This window comes from Mytilus edulis, chromosome 14 (assembly GCF_963676685.1).
Source record: "Mytilus edulis chromosome 14, xbMytEdul2.2, whole genome shotgun sequence".
Taxonomy (NCBI): Eukaryota; Metazoa; Mollusca; class Bivalvia; order Mytilida; family Mytilidae; genus Mytilus; species Mytilus edulis.
Genome location: NC_092357.1, coordinates 41250699 through 41265984, shown reverse-complemented (window position 1 = coordinate 41265984; position 15286 = coordinate 41250699). Strand labels below are relative to the sequence as shown.

At 33.7% G+C, this 15286-nt stretch overlaps 1 protein-coding gene across 2 annotated transcripts; it reads left to right on the top strand.

Moving 5' to 3' along the window:
- Positions 1-3434: 3434 nt before the first annotated feature.
- LOC139503169 (uncharacterized) lies at positions 3435-12899 on the top strand. Of its 2 annotated transcripts, none has more exons than XM_071292901.1 (2): positions 3435-3522; positions 10974-12899. In XM_071292901.1, exon 2 carries the CDS (start codon positions 10975-10977, stop codon positions 12643-12645), a length of 1671 nt encoding a protein of 556 aa, XP_071149002.1. In that variant the 5' UTR covers positions 3435-3522; position 10974; the 3' UTR covers positions 12646-12899. The 2 variants fall into 2 exon arrangements, with proteins under 2 accessions (XP_071149002.1, XP_071149001.1); XM_071292900.1 differs by lacking the exon at positions 3435-3522 and adding an exon at positions 10118-10192.
- The last annotated feature ends 2387 nt before the right edge of the window (positions 12900-15286 follow it).

Here is a 15286-nt window from a genome sequence, read left to right as displayed (position 1 = left end):
ATGATTAACATACGTAGGGCTTGGTCATTACAAACAATAGAAAATCTTGCACATGCATTTAGAGAAAACTTTGAAAATTCAGCTGCTCTTTTTGATCTGTAATAAACTACTACCCTTAACTAACCTTGCTATTAGAAATTCCTTTTACGAGTTGTTTCTCTTAGAAAGGATACGCCTTTCCACTGACTATGAAGAACTAGTGAAAAGAACATATTTATCTGTACGCAAAGTGTGGAATCTTTTTGTTCGTGTAATCGTTTGTTGCGTTTATCATTTTTAATACCAATTATTATTTTGCATTAAAAATCTGTTAAAACGCTTATACATGTAAATCACTTTCAGTTATTAATGCTTTGCATAGACAGCAGTCTGTTTTTGTACTGTATACATCTACAACCAGTCTACGATTGACAAGGGAAGCAACTTGTATCAAATGTGGGTAATAACAGAATCAAATTGGTAATTGGCAAATGGAATATAAGATAATGAATTTTTCAATAGTATTTCTAACCGCGTTGTAATTAGAACACGTAGAAGTTGTTAGAGAAATCAGGGCTGATATGCGACAAATGAATATTACCAATAATGTAAAGATATCCAATCGGAGTACTGATTTATCGTAGAATATGTAAAAAAATCCGTCTGTTCGGAACAAATCTTAACTAAATTAGTTCTATGCATCAGCCCAAAGTTTAAGCATTTTCATTATTATTTGAAATATGTATTTTTTTTTTATACGTATCTAAAGTCACGTTCGTCTTGAAATACAAGTATTCAAAATTGTATGCATGTGCACTAAACATGTTCAGTGTTATTGAAGTAAGTGTGCATACACATGTATATTGATGTATAATGAAACAATTCATAAGAATTTTAATAATTCATCTAAACAATTTGGTGTAGTGGCTAGTGCATCAGACTTCTAACGCAAAGGTTCCTGGTTTGATCCTCGCTCCGGGGATTCAATTGCAGGGTCTGATGTTCGGTCCTCCCTTGACGGCAAATGCGATTATGGTCTTGAGGAAACGGAAGGGAGGGAACAATAAATGGCTGACCCTTGTTACGAGAGAGCAATATCTCTTGCACGTTAAATACATCCTTGTAGATTTAAAAAAAGAGCACGCTAATACCACTACAAGGCAGCATTCACACCCACATTAGAAATGACGGTAGTGATGGTGAATAAATTAGGATTTCACATAAAATAGTCCCTCTAGGATCAGTAACTTGAGTGTGTAAATGTATTTTAATTGTACATTCTATCTGGATAGTTCCCTAGTTGTGTGCCGCAAGAAGTTTTGATTGTACATTCTGTCCGAATAGTCTCCTAGTTGTGTGCCATAAGAAGTTTTGATTGTACATTATGTCCGCAAAGTTTCCTATTTGTGAAACGCAAGAAGTTTTGATTGTACAATATGTCAGCATAGTCTTCTAGTTATGTGCCGCAAGAAGTTTTCATTGTACATTCTGTCCAGATAGTCTCCTAGTTGTGTGCCACAAGAAGTTTTGATTGTACAATCTGTCAGGATAACTTCCTAGTTTTGTGCCGCAAGAAGTTTTGATTGTACATTCTGTCCAGATAGTCTCCTAGTTGTGTGCCACAAGAAGTTTTGATTGAACAATCTGTCCGGATAGTCTTCTAGTTTTGTGCCGCAAGAAGTTTTGATTGTACATTCTGTCCAGATAGTCTCCTAGTTGTGTGCCACAAGAAGTTTTGATTGTACAATCTGTCCAGATAGTCTCCTAGTTGTGTGTCACAAGAAGTTTTGATTGTACATTCTGTCTGGATAGTCTCCTAGTTGTGTGCCACAAGACGTTTTGATTGTACGTTCTGACCGGATAGTCTCCTAGTTGTGTGCTGCAAGAATTTTGGACTGTACATTCTGTCCTGATACTGTAAACAAACTTATTTTCGCGGATACTTTATTTCGCGTTTGCCCATTCTAACCCATTCCGCGGCGATTTTATTTCGCGATTCTAAAATTTACTTGATAAAGATAAATAAGGAACAGTCCAATGTTGACATATTCGCGACGATTTATATTCGCGTTATTTTTCTACTCGCGAAAGTCGCGAAAATTAGTTGGTTTACAGTAGTCTTCTAGTTGTGTGCCACAAGAAGTTTTGATTGTACATTCTGTCCGGATAGTCTTCTAGTTGTGTGCCACAAGAAGTTTTGATGGTACATTCTGTCCGGATAGTTTCTTAGTTGTGTGTCTCAAGAAGATTTTTTGTACATTCTGTCCGGATAGTCTCCTAGTTGTGTGCTGTAAGAAGTTTTGATTGTACAATATGTCCGGATAGTCTCCTAGTTGTGTGCCGCAAAAAGTTTTGATTGTACAATCTGTCCGGATAGTCGTCTCCTAGTTGTGTGCCACAAGAAGTTTTGATTGTACAATCTGTCCGAATAGTCTCCTAGTTGTGTGCCACAAGAAGTTTTGATTGTACAATATGTCCAGATAGAATCCTAGTTCTGTGCCTCAAGAAGATTAAGAGTTTATATGTTCAATTCCTGGACAGGTCAATCAAACATTTTAAATACAGTTTTTAAAATTTGTTTTCATGGGTTAGTCCTAAAGCCAGGTCATATCAGGCGTTAAATTAGTCCAACGTACAAAAACGTGCTCAGTGAATTGTCTTCAGGTTGAGTGCAAACTTTAATATTAGCACAAAGCAAGGTTCATAGTATAGCATATTGAACTATATGTCTGTAATATTTGCCAATGAACGTTATGTTTTAGATCTGCATACAGCACATTGAAAGTCTTGTATCAGTACTGGAATAATTTCAAGCAAAGTGAACATGACTGAACGACTTTATTGTTCAGACTTTCATATGATTTTCAGATAAAACTTGGTTTCATGGCACAGGTATTAATGCACAGTAATCCAGGAATTAAATGTCCTTCTATAAGCTACTCATTTTTTCGAAGATAAACGTAAATTGACTTCTTAATTACTTAAATTAGTTCCCTTTTCTTTTCATATATCTTTTGGGTAGATGTACGCACTATACGCCGCTCTTAACCCGCCGCTAAGGTATACCCGTCCCATTCGAATATGTAATCACTGTTTATTAAAGATGTGTAAGGTAATTTATTTAAAGCCTTGGATCAATTTAAATAAATTGCAATAAATTACATAGTTCCCTTTTCTTGTCACATGTTTCTGGTAGATGTACGCCCTATACACAGCTATGAACACGCGAAAATAACACGCTAAACGGTATGTTGTGTAAACATAAAGACAACTATATTAGCGACAATACTTTTGATATGACCCATCTACTATTGTACTCACAAATTGGTTAGCTACAGGGTCTAAAAATATCTTCTTCTTTTTATTAACATAAATACGAATGCGATTTAAATTTACGCGCCGATTCAGTCGAATCACCTTTGTAACATTTTAATAATCTCCCTTTAATTGAATGGGAACTTCCACTTAAAACGAAAGTAACTTTAAGTTACCTCGGTTGATTAAAAACAAAAGACTCAGTTTTTGTTTAAACAAAACGAATAGGTAAGTTTAATCTAACAATCAAAGACTAGTCTTCAAAAAAGAAAAGTAAAACTTCTTATGATTAAGATGATATAACAAATCGTTTGTTAACGTCGGTATACATTATTAGGTCTTTCCACTTTTCTGTAAAAAGACCTATTGTTTTTCTTCTGATTATTTTTTTTTTTTTTTTTTTTTTCTTCCGCCTAATTTTGTTCTTGCGATAAACATTTGTTTCGCAATATGTCGCTTAGATATTTGGTATATGATATCGAACAGTTTATGCGCTTTTGAAATTTACCCTGCGTAAACGAATACTTTTCTTTGTAGGAGTTATCTCCCCAAACACTGTTTTCCTTGTTAGCGCATCTCCTTCGCAACCGTAAAAGATTATGACAAATTTATTTTACAAAATTGCTCGTTATATCCTTCGCATGATTTGTCCTATTTTGACCGAAGCGATATGACCGCTCCATATGAGAGTTATTTCCCCTTATGCATCTGATATAAGTGATATGAATTTCTATCTTATAAATCATAAGTGATAGAGACCTAGGATTTTTTGATTTGAGGTCCTTGGTCCCAAAAAATGAAAATTAGGTCAAGGTCAAAGGTCAAGGTCATATTCTAATATTTGAATTTGGCTTATTTTCACTTATATCCAAAGACTGTATAAGATATCAACAAATTATTTTTACTAAATTGTTAGTTGCGACATGTCGTAAGATGTAAATTTTGAGTGCAAGCGTACGTTGAATGTAAAAGGGAGTTTTCTCCCCTCTTGTATTTAAAAATACGCGTTTGGTGATATAACTCATTAACTAAATATAATAAAGACCTATGGTCTTTTGATTTGAGGTCCTTGGTTTATGACCTTGAAATTGATCTCAAGGTCATAGCTTAATTTGACGTTCTAGATTTTGACCTTTGCTTTTATTCTATATGTATACATGATAAAGATATACAACTTTTAGAAAAAGGTATCAAACCATTTAACCTTGTAAAAAACAACCGGAAGTGACCTTTTGTAAACCGGAAATAGCTAATTTTTTGTACTTTATTAATATAAAAGTATATAGAACCAGATATTTTTGGAATCAGTGTCAAGTAAATATTCAAATATAATCGGAAGTAACATTTTTCAAACCGGAAGTAACAAATTATCTCCCTTATTTAAAAAAAAATGTATGGAAACAATATATTTTTGGAATCAGCTTACCAGGAGCTATCATTTGACGATTGAAATGACATTTTAAACTTAGTTTCACAACTTTTCATATCAAAATACATTGTTTTGATGGAAAGACCTTCAATTGTTCTCTGAACAATTGGTTTTTAATTATTATTATTATTATTATTATTATTACAAGGCATTCTTATAGCGCATTATATAAAACTACAATTATTCTAAGCGCTTTACATGATAAAACAAAAGTACACAAGTTCGTACATACACGAAATTACAAAGTTAAAAATAGACCAAATTATGTGTAAAAGCATTAAGCATCAAATCAATTATAACAAGTTAAGACTGCACCAACTTGGTTAAAAATGAATTAAAAGAATATTATTAATCAATAAGTAAAAATTTGAAAACTTGTTATCTTAACTAGATATTACTAAAATTGCTGAATTTTGATTTAAAAAAAATAGTTACTAAAATACTCCAGTTTGTCAAAAATAAAGATACAAATGTTATATCAAAATATACACAAACACATAAAATCAGACTAAAATGTACAAAATATTAATAATCAACATCAAACCAAAGTTAATTATAGTAGCTTACAAACCACGATTTTGAAAATAACACATACCAAGTATGTATGTTATGATTATTTGAAAACTACGTGCAAAGGCATTTTGAGGTGCTTTCATTTAAGAAATGAATGCTTCTTTTTGTAACTTCATTGGGGTGTAAAAGCGTTGACCGAAGTACATTTTTTATGAAGCGCAGAAGCGCTTCATTCTAAAAATGTGCGCACGGTCAACGCTTTTACAACCCTATGAAGTTACAAAAAGAAGCATTCAATACTTATAATTACATTTGTTAGCTAGGATCATGAAAACAAGAAATTTTATCAATTTTTTATTTAATTCACCTGTGCACTTTATTGTGGGGCCTCGTGTTATGAATGAAATGTTTTATCGAGTAATGCAATTGCTAACGGAATAACATGTGATGTGCAGTTATCCAATCAGAATAACGTATTATAGTGAAACATCCATCTAATGTAATTATATTAAATTGAGATACTGAATTGTCTGGATTTTTTATCTTTTTCTAGCTACGGCGTTGTCTGTTTATTTTCTATCTATGAGTTCGAATATTCCTCTGCCATTGTCTGCATGGTATCTTTCGCCCTTCATTTGTAGTATACTAACAGTTTGAAGAAAGACGTCATTCGTTAATGCATTAGCATGAAAAGAAATGGAGACACCTTAAATAAACACACAAACAATTTACCAATGTTCTCTTTAAATATGCTTACATTTACTCCACATCTAAAGTGAGAGCGTTAATCTCTGATAAATACGAATCGATGTTGCTTTTTACAATGTTCTTGAAATTTGTCTGGACCAAAGACACTTTGCACGGAATGCCCTCTCCAGTCTCAATTTTGTTTATTGTTATAAGACTACATTATTTTCTCTACTTGGTGTTTTCTTACGATATTAAAACTACTGAGGTTTGCTTATATTTTCGTACTATCTTCTTTCCACTTTTCCAAAATTATTTAAAAACATTCTTACTCGTCTATTTATTCAAACTGAGGTATATTTTTATTCTCAATTGTATCTGATATTTTAAGATATATTTTTGGATTTTTTTTTCACCCTTTATAATATGAAATAGATTTTGTAGTGTCACAAACTATCATTCAGTTGTGTTATCTAATGTGGAGAACCTGAAGTCTAACACATTTTTTTTAAATCTATAACATTTCTTTTTTTTCTGCAGTTTTACAGTTAGTTATTATCTGATAAGGAGTTGAGACAGGTCTTAGTGATGAATCTCGCTGTAAAAATAATAAAATGTTTGTGTATCATTTCTTTTGAAAATACAATAAGATAAAATACTATCTCTGTCTAAATAAGTTTTGGAATGAGGTATAAGGTATACCTATAATTAGAGGATGAAGGGTCACACCAGTCGATTTCATTATTCAAAATATCCATTTCATTACTCAAAATTGGCTATTTCTTAAATTTTACGCGAATTTTATCATTGAGGTCCTCCGTAACCGCTCTAATGCTCATTGCTGCAAAATCGACTCGCTATTTCTATACACATAGAATTAAGAATAGCAAAGGTCCAGTGAAAAAAAAACACAATGCAGATTATTTAATTATAATACACATGTTTTGTTATTCAGCTCGTCGATATATTGAACCGAGGAATTTCTGTAAAAAAAAATTCCATACGAAAACCCACTAGTTTATCCTCCGAAGCTAGATAAATAATTCAAATTATAGTTTAATCAGTGTTTCTATTTTTTTTGTTCTGATATTAATTTGAATATTTGTTATATAACACCAAACACACGAATTTAGAAATGCTGGATATAGGTATATTGTCACAGTAGTTTTGTTTTAATTTTTATTTCACTATTCACCGCTTCAACCTGATTAATGGAACTTGAATAATTTCATTATTCATTATTCCTCACTTAACATTGAATAGTGGATAGTGAACTATTTCATTATTCAATATTGAACTTTGAATAATGAAAAATGAATAATTAATGTACGTACTTCGGCGTGGTTTGCAAAAGTTAATAAAATTATAAAATCTCGTAATATATATATTCAACAAAATTATATTGAATATAATACTCTAATCTCAATCAGAAATGACCCCAACTTAAATATTCGTTACAATTCTGTCCAGATAGTCTCCTATTTGTATGATGTAAGACGTTTTGATTGTACATTCTGTCCGGATAGTTCCCTAGTTTTGTGCCACAAGAAGTTTTGATTGTACATTCTGTCCAGCAATCAGTTTTGATTGTACATTCTACCCGCAAAGTCTCCTAGTTGAGAGCCACAAGACGTTTTGATTGCACAATCTGTCCGGATAGTCTCCTAGTTGTGTGCCACAAGAAATTTTGATTGTACAATGTGTCCGGATAGTCTCCTAGTTGAGTTCCGCAAGAATTTTTGATTGTACATTCTGTCCGGATAGTTTCCTAGTCGTGTGCCACCAACTGTTTTGATTATACAATCTGTCCGGGTAGTCTCCTAGTTGAGTGCCACAAGAAGTTTTGATTGTACAATATGTCCAGATAGTTTTCTAGTTGTGTGCTGCAAGAAGGTTTGATTGTACATTATGTCCGGATAGTCTCCTAGTTGTGTGTCACAAGAAGTTTTGATTGTCCAATCCGTCCGGATAGTCTCCTAGTCCTGTGCCACAAGAAGTTTTGAATGTTCATTCTGTCTGGATAGTCTCCTAGTTGTGTGCCACAAGAAGTTTTAATTTTATATTCTGTCTGGATAGTGTCCTAGTTGTGTGCAGCAATCAGTTTTGATTGTACATTCTACCCGCATAGTTTCCTAGTCGTGTGCCACAAAATGTTTTGATTATACAATCTGTCCGGGTAGTCTCCTAGTTGAGTGCCACAAGAAGTTTTGATTGTACAATCTGTCCGGATAGTTTTATACTCGAGTGCCGCAAGAAGGTTTGATTGTACATTATGTCTGGATACTCTTCTAGTTGTATGCCACAAGAAGTTTGGATTGTACATTCTGTCCGGATAATCTTCTAGTTGAGTGCCGCAAGAAGTTTTGATTGTACATTCTGTCCGGATAGTCTCCTAGTTGTGTGCCGCAAGAACTTTTGATGGTACGTTCTGTCCGGATAGTCTACTAGTGGTGTGCCGCAAAAAAGTTTTGATTGTACATTCTGTCCGGATAGTTTCCTAGTCGTGTGCCACAAAATGTTTTCATTATACAATCTGTCCGGGTAGTCTCCTAGTTGAGTACCACAAGAAGTTTTGAGTGTACAATCTGTCCGAATAGTTTCCTACTCGAGTGCCGCAAGAAGGTTTGATTGAACATTCTGTTTGAATAGTCTCCTAGTTGTGTGCCACAAGAAGTTTTGATTGTACATTCTGTCTTGATAGTCTCCTAAGTGTGTGCCACAATAAGTTTTGATTGTACCTTCTGACCGGATAGTCTCCTAGAAGTATGCCACATGAAGTTTTGATTGTACAATCTGTCCGGATAGTCTCCTAGTTGTGTGCCGAGAGAAGTTTTGATTGTACATTCTGCCCGGATAGTCTCCTAGTTGTGTGCCACGAGAAGTTTTTATGGTACATTTTGTCCGGATAGTCTCTTAGTTGTATGCAACAATAAGTTTGGATTGTACATTCTATCGCATAGGCCTCTAGTCGTGTGCCGCAAGAAGGTTAAGAGGTTATATGCTCATTTCCTAGACAGGTAAAAAAAAGAAAATAATAGCTTTTAACATCTGTTCACGGGGTAGTTCAAATCAGGCGTTAAATAAGTCCAAAATACAAAAACGTGCTCAGTGAATTGTCTTCAGGTTGAGTGCAAACTTGCATATTAGCACAAAGCAAGGTTCATAATATAGCATACTAAATTATATGTCTGCAATATTTGTCAACGAAAATTAAGTATTAGATCCGTCATTGATACATGCGTACGGTATATTGTTAGTCTAGTATACGTTTGTGTCAACAATTTTCATAAATACATTCTAAGGTTCTAGGTTACAAAGATTATTTCCCATCTATTTCAGTGAAATGCTTAAAATATATTGATGAAACTTGACATTTAAAAACTGATTAAAAGAGTTATCGCCATGAACCAAGGTTTACCCTTAATTAATTGTTAGTCTTTCAATTTCTTTGAGGTAAATTCACAACTGTTCAGACAATCTGATTGGTGTCAATTGAGGACTGTGCTGTCCATGTCCATACTTTTCAGTATTCGTTTGATTTTAGTTGTAGAAAAGTATCGAATAAGTACTGGAATAACTTCAAGCGAAATGAACATGACTGAACGACTTTATTGTTCAGACTTTCACATGGTTTTCAGTTAAAACTTGATTTCCTGGCACAAATATTAATGCACAGTAATCCAGGAATTTAATGTCCTTTTATAAGCTACTCATTTGTTCGAAGATAACGTAGATTGATTTGTTAATTACTTTTATATGTATATCTTTTGGGTAGATGTAGTCTACGCACTATACGCCGCTCTTAACCCGCCGCTAATGTTTCCCCGTCCGCTTCCCTTGGCATAATTGTTTATTAAAGATTTGTAAGTTAATATATACAAAGCCTTCGATCAATGTAATTCTATTGCAATAAATAACATTCTTCAATTTTCTTGTCACATGTTTCGGGTAGATACACAGCTCTGAACACGCGAAAATAACACGTTAAACGGTATGTTGTGTTACTATAAAGCCAACTATATAAGCGACAATGCATTTGTTATGACCCATTTAGTATTGTACTCCCAACTTGGTTAGCTACAAGGTCACCATCTTAAAATATCTTTTTCTTTTTATCAACATAAATACAAATGCGAATTAAATTTAAGCGCCGATTCAGTCAAATCACCCTTGGAACATTTAAATAATCTCCCTTTAATTGAATGGGAATTGCCACTGAAAACGAAAGTTATTTTAAGACACAGTTTTTGTTTTAAACAAACTGGATAGGTAAGTAAAATCAAACAATCATATTTATAATAGAAAAGTAAAACTTATAATGATAAAGATGACAATACAAATCGTTTGTTTACGTCGGTCACCAAGGTTATTTAAAGTAGCTTACAAACCACGATTTCGAAAATAACATATAACAAGTATGTATGTTATAATTATTTGAAAACTACATGCAAAGGCATTTTGAGGTGTTTTTATTTTTAATTGAGATACTGAATTATCTGGATTTTCTTTCATTTTTAGCCACGGCCTTGTCTATTTATTTCCTAATTAGCCACGGCGTTGTGTGTTTATTTTCTATCTATGTGTTTAAAGATTCCTCTGCATGGTATCTTTCGCCCTTCATTTGTAAGATACGGACATTTTCAAGAAAGTCGTTATTCGTTTCTGCATTATAATAAAAAGAAATGGGGACATTATAATGACACGCAAACACTAAAGATGTGTTCATATTCCAACTTTCCTTTGAATTTGCTTATAGTTACTTCACATCAAAAGTGACAGTGTTAATCTCTGATAAATACGAATCTATGTTGTTTTGACAATATTCTTGATTTTTCAGACCAAAGACGCTTATGCACGGATTCCCTTCCCCAGTCTCATTTTTAAATTCTTATTAGAGTTCATTATTTTAACTGATTGATGTTTTCTTACGATATTAATATGACAGAAGTTTGCTTATAATTCCGTACTTTCTTCTTTACAAAATTAGTAAAGACATTCTTACTTTAGTGAATATCTTTACTGCAGACGCTATCTTTTTCTATTCTTACAGAATGACGGACAGTAAATTCTGTGCTGGTTGTCTGCGCGGTGATAAAGACATTACAGCTGTATCTTGGTGCAGTGACTGCTGTGAACTTGTATGCAAGGCGTGTTCTAGAGTTCACGCACAGATGTCCCCGCCCCACAAGGTAAAACTAACGCAAGAGATACAACAACTGAGTTCGTCGCTTCTTACATTGTCAAAGAACTGCGACTATCATCTAGATCAACAGATTGGACTGTACTGCTGTCAACATGACAAAGTAATCTGCGATTCATGTGTTCCTGTATCACACCAGAATTGCAACTCTATCTTTTCAATTGAAAAAGCTGCGAGGGGCGTGAAAGATGGTACCGCTATTTCTGATCTAGAGAAAAGAATTTCAAACCTATGTAAAGTTACAGAGAACAGATGTAGTCAAAGTGACAAAACACTTGTAGATTTGCAAGAAAGTTGTACCAAAATAAAGACAAGGGTGTCTGAAATCAAACAGAAAGTCATTGCTCATTTAGATACGTTAGAAGCAGAGATGCATAAAGAAATTGAATCTAAGTATAAACATTGTACTGAGAGTGTGTCCCGAAATAAAAATAGCATACAGTCCAGCGCAGACTCGCTGTCTATATGGAAAAGTGATATACATTCACTGAAGCAACAAACATCCGAAATTCATCTATTCCAGGTGGTAAAATTTCTAGATGCAAAAATTTACGAAAAAGAAATGGAAATCAGAGAATTCCAAAGAGCTACTGTGCCGATACTTAAATATAATCCGTCAGAATCTTTGTCGAAAATTGAGAAACTAGTTCCAGACTTGGGTGTAATAACGGTAGAAAATGTCCAAGTCCAAATGCCTGTACTAGATATTGATCAACAAGCTCAATTTTTAGTGAAAGACGAAAGAAAGTTATCAATCTCACATTCATTCCCGACCACGAAATTAGGTAATGGAGTACGTATAAATGGAGGATGCTTTATTTCTGATGACAAGTTACTCCTCAAGCAATACATGGGCAAACAACTTTTTGTTTGTAAGCTTGATGGATCAAATTTAACCTTGATTGAGTTGAACCCAAACGTGATTGATTTAGATTATAAACCACAAAATGTTACGTTATTTGACAAAAACCTTGCTGTAGTATCTGTTGGTGGTGCAGGTATCCAGATCATCGACCTGACATCATTGACGCCTGGTAGAGGAATCAAAGTTGATGGATCCTGTAGAGGAATCACCAGTGTTAAGGATAAGATCTGGGTAAACAATAAATCGCACACTCTAACAAAAGTGGATATTAATGGTGAAGTTCTTAAAGTAATACACACAACATTTGCTCCTTGGGATATCTGTGCCAATCAGGATGGTGATGTGTATTGTACTGACGCAGATAGTAATAAAGTATTCGTAGTTTCTTCGGATGGAAAAGAACGTGAGATATACAACAGTCCTGACCTGAAAGGTGCTAATGGTGTAGCCGTAGATGAACGTGGGGATTTGTATGTAGCAGGATATTTATCAGACAACATACATAAAATATCTAATGGTGGACAGAAACATGATATTGTATTGACAGCAGACGACGGCATCAATAAACAGACCGGTATATCTTACAACAAAGAAACAAAAGAACTGTTAGTCGCAAACGACTATACTAGATCTATCAATATATATAAAACCCAATGAACACTGGGTAATAAACACTGACATCGCTGTGAGAATGGGTGATTAGCCGAAAGATAAACAATCAGTTTTTATATCTTAAAGACAAATTGATTTATATAACCGAGTTTTCTAATTTTGCTTTTGCTTGCAACTTTTTCAGATTAAGCTGTTAAACCATATCGAGAGTGATCCGATACCTATTTAAATATGAAGTGTAATGCATATGAGACTTTAAAAAATAAAATAACGCATGGATTCAAAAATCTTGAAAAATATATTCATAGTTTTTTTTTACTTGTCGGAAGTAACTTTTCAAACGTGCACAAAGAGGAAGAGACGAGCACTATAAAGACAAAAGATGGGTATGCATATTTCAATCACACATACATTTTTAGTTCATGAAAGACCAATATCGTGAGTCAGTAATTTGAGACTTCTATATTTATATCAAATATTTAAAAAAAAAATAAGATTGGTGCCTATATATTTTTCGGTATGCGAGTGACACATACTAATTATTAATTGGACACGCAACCTGTCCATGCGTAGAAACAGATACCTGAGTACACATGGCAAACAGGTCTCCGATGAATAACATAGCTTTCCCCCTCTATGTCCAGATACATCTAATCATGACGCAGACCAATCCTCTGATGCTTTACCATTTTTTACTTTCCTTGATCCTCAGACATTGGAGGAAGGAAAACATAAAAAACCTCCGTATCGTTATAATTATTTGGACTAAGCCCCCTCTTTTTTCTACGTGAAGAAAAAAAAATCACCTAATTATAACGGCAGAAACAGAGACCAATAAGAAGAGACCTGAGCTGTGATGCTTTCATGTCTTATGCCGCATAGCATTTTACATTTAGGATTCGTTGCTGAGCTTTTTTTACTATTCCCATCTCCGAGTCCCCAAATATAATTTTTGTCAAGCCCCACAGTAATTCTAGATGTCTTTGCATGAATAAGTATGCAGTGCATATTTTAAAACAAATTGTTCTTCAGGACTTTTAAATGATGATTTATTTTTCAATACTGCATTGGGAAAGGGGGTGGGGTATACAAGTAACTAGGTTATCGTCCTACATGGATGTCCTACTAAGGCGGTAATACCATAAAAACGTGTATAACACAGCTCACATTCTAATATATCTGCATTCATAAACATGTGGCTATATAACGTATTAAACACGCAGCAATACTATTGTAAATATGAAGCCCTTTCTGGAGTTTAAAGTATTCTATAAATATAAGAATATGTTACATATGAGTGCTAATGTCATGAGACAACTGTCCATCCAAGTCAAAATTTGTAAATGAAAAATCATTAAAGGTCATAGTATGGTCTTCAAGACGGAGCTTTCCCTCACATTGAACAGTAAGCGATAAATGGCGCAAAAATAACTAGTATAAAACCAATCAAATGGGAAAACCAGCAGTATAATCTATATAAAAAAACGAGTAACGAGAAACACTTATAAACAACACCAACATACAACAACTACTAAACATCAGGTTCAGAATTAGAGCTTGACATAGTGAACTACTGACAACTATCATTGCATCAGATGATCAAAGAGGGTTACTGTCTTACATTTTGTAGTTTCTTTGTTTGAATGCTGTCTCGTTGACGCGTATCCCACTATTTCGTTTATTCATCTCAGTTTAGGTTGAAGACTTTAGTCAGTGTCCTTTTTATTTTATTTTTTTTATTTTTCTATATCTTAAACAGACGGGATCAATTTCCCGTCCTAACTTCGGCTCCAACGCCCCTGACATGAAAATTAGAGATATAAAAAGTTTATTTCCAAGGTTGATTCTTATCAAAACGTTCAGAGCGAGATATAAATACTGTCAGATTTCGTACCACATATTTGTAATAGAAATGCTTCATTCAATTCAGTTTTGTCTCAGTTTTGTTTGTCTTTGTCTTACAATAAGCCATGTTTACGGAAAACTGGAAAACGACGGAAGTGATTCAAAAATCATGTATAAAGAAATGTTAGAATTGTGAGTAACCGTACAGAAATTAGATAATGTCGTTCAGGTACAAAGTGCCCGGATATACAATCTTGAAACAACAGTCACTATCCAAAGAACCCATATTCAAGATTTAATAGCCGTTAAGAAAGCTGACTTACAATTCCGTAAAAAACTGGAACGTCGTTTGAAAGTGATTGAAAATAATGGTGTTAGGAAATTTTCCGATCCGAAGGAGTATGGTGTGAGAAGCAGTAATATTTCGACCCACGAAAATGAGGATAAGCAGGAAAGTACGGATTTTAAAGATGAAATTGTAGATGGATCAGTCAAAGAAAAGGTTAATTCTTAATTGAATGCAATTTCTCGGAAAGGTAACTCAAGGTTTACATACTTTTATTTTGATAATATTGATAAAGAATATAATTGTTGCTTATAGCCTAACTCAAGTATGTTTGTGAAAGTACAATATAAAATAATATTCAAATGAAATTAAAAAAAATATTATTGCCACTACGAGCATTTTTAATTTGTGTGATTTTCAGTTTTAGTTTTAAAATTTGATGTTCGTCGCACAAAGCGGCGTATTAAACTCGGGCTTTACTTGAGATTCTTTTTTACTGATCTCTGTTATTAATACCATTTGAAAAATTTTAACAAATGAAAAGGATGGAGGCCT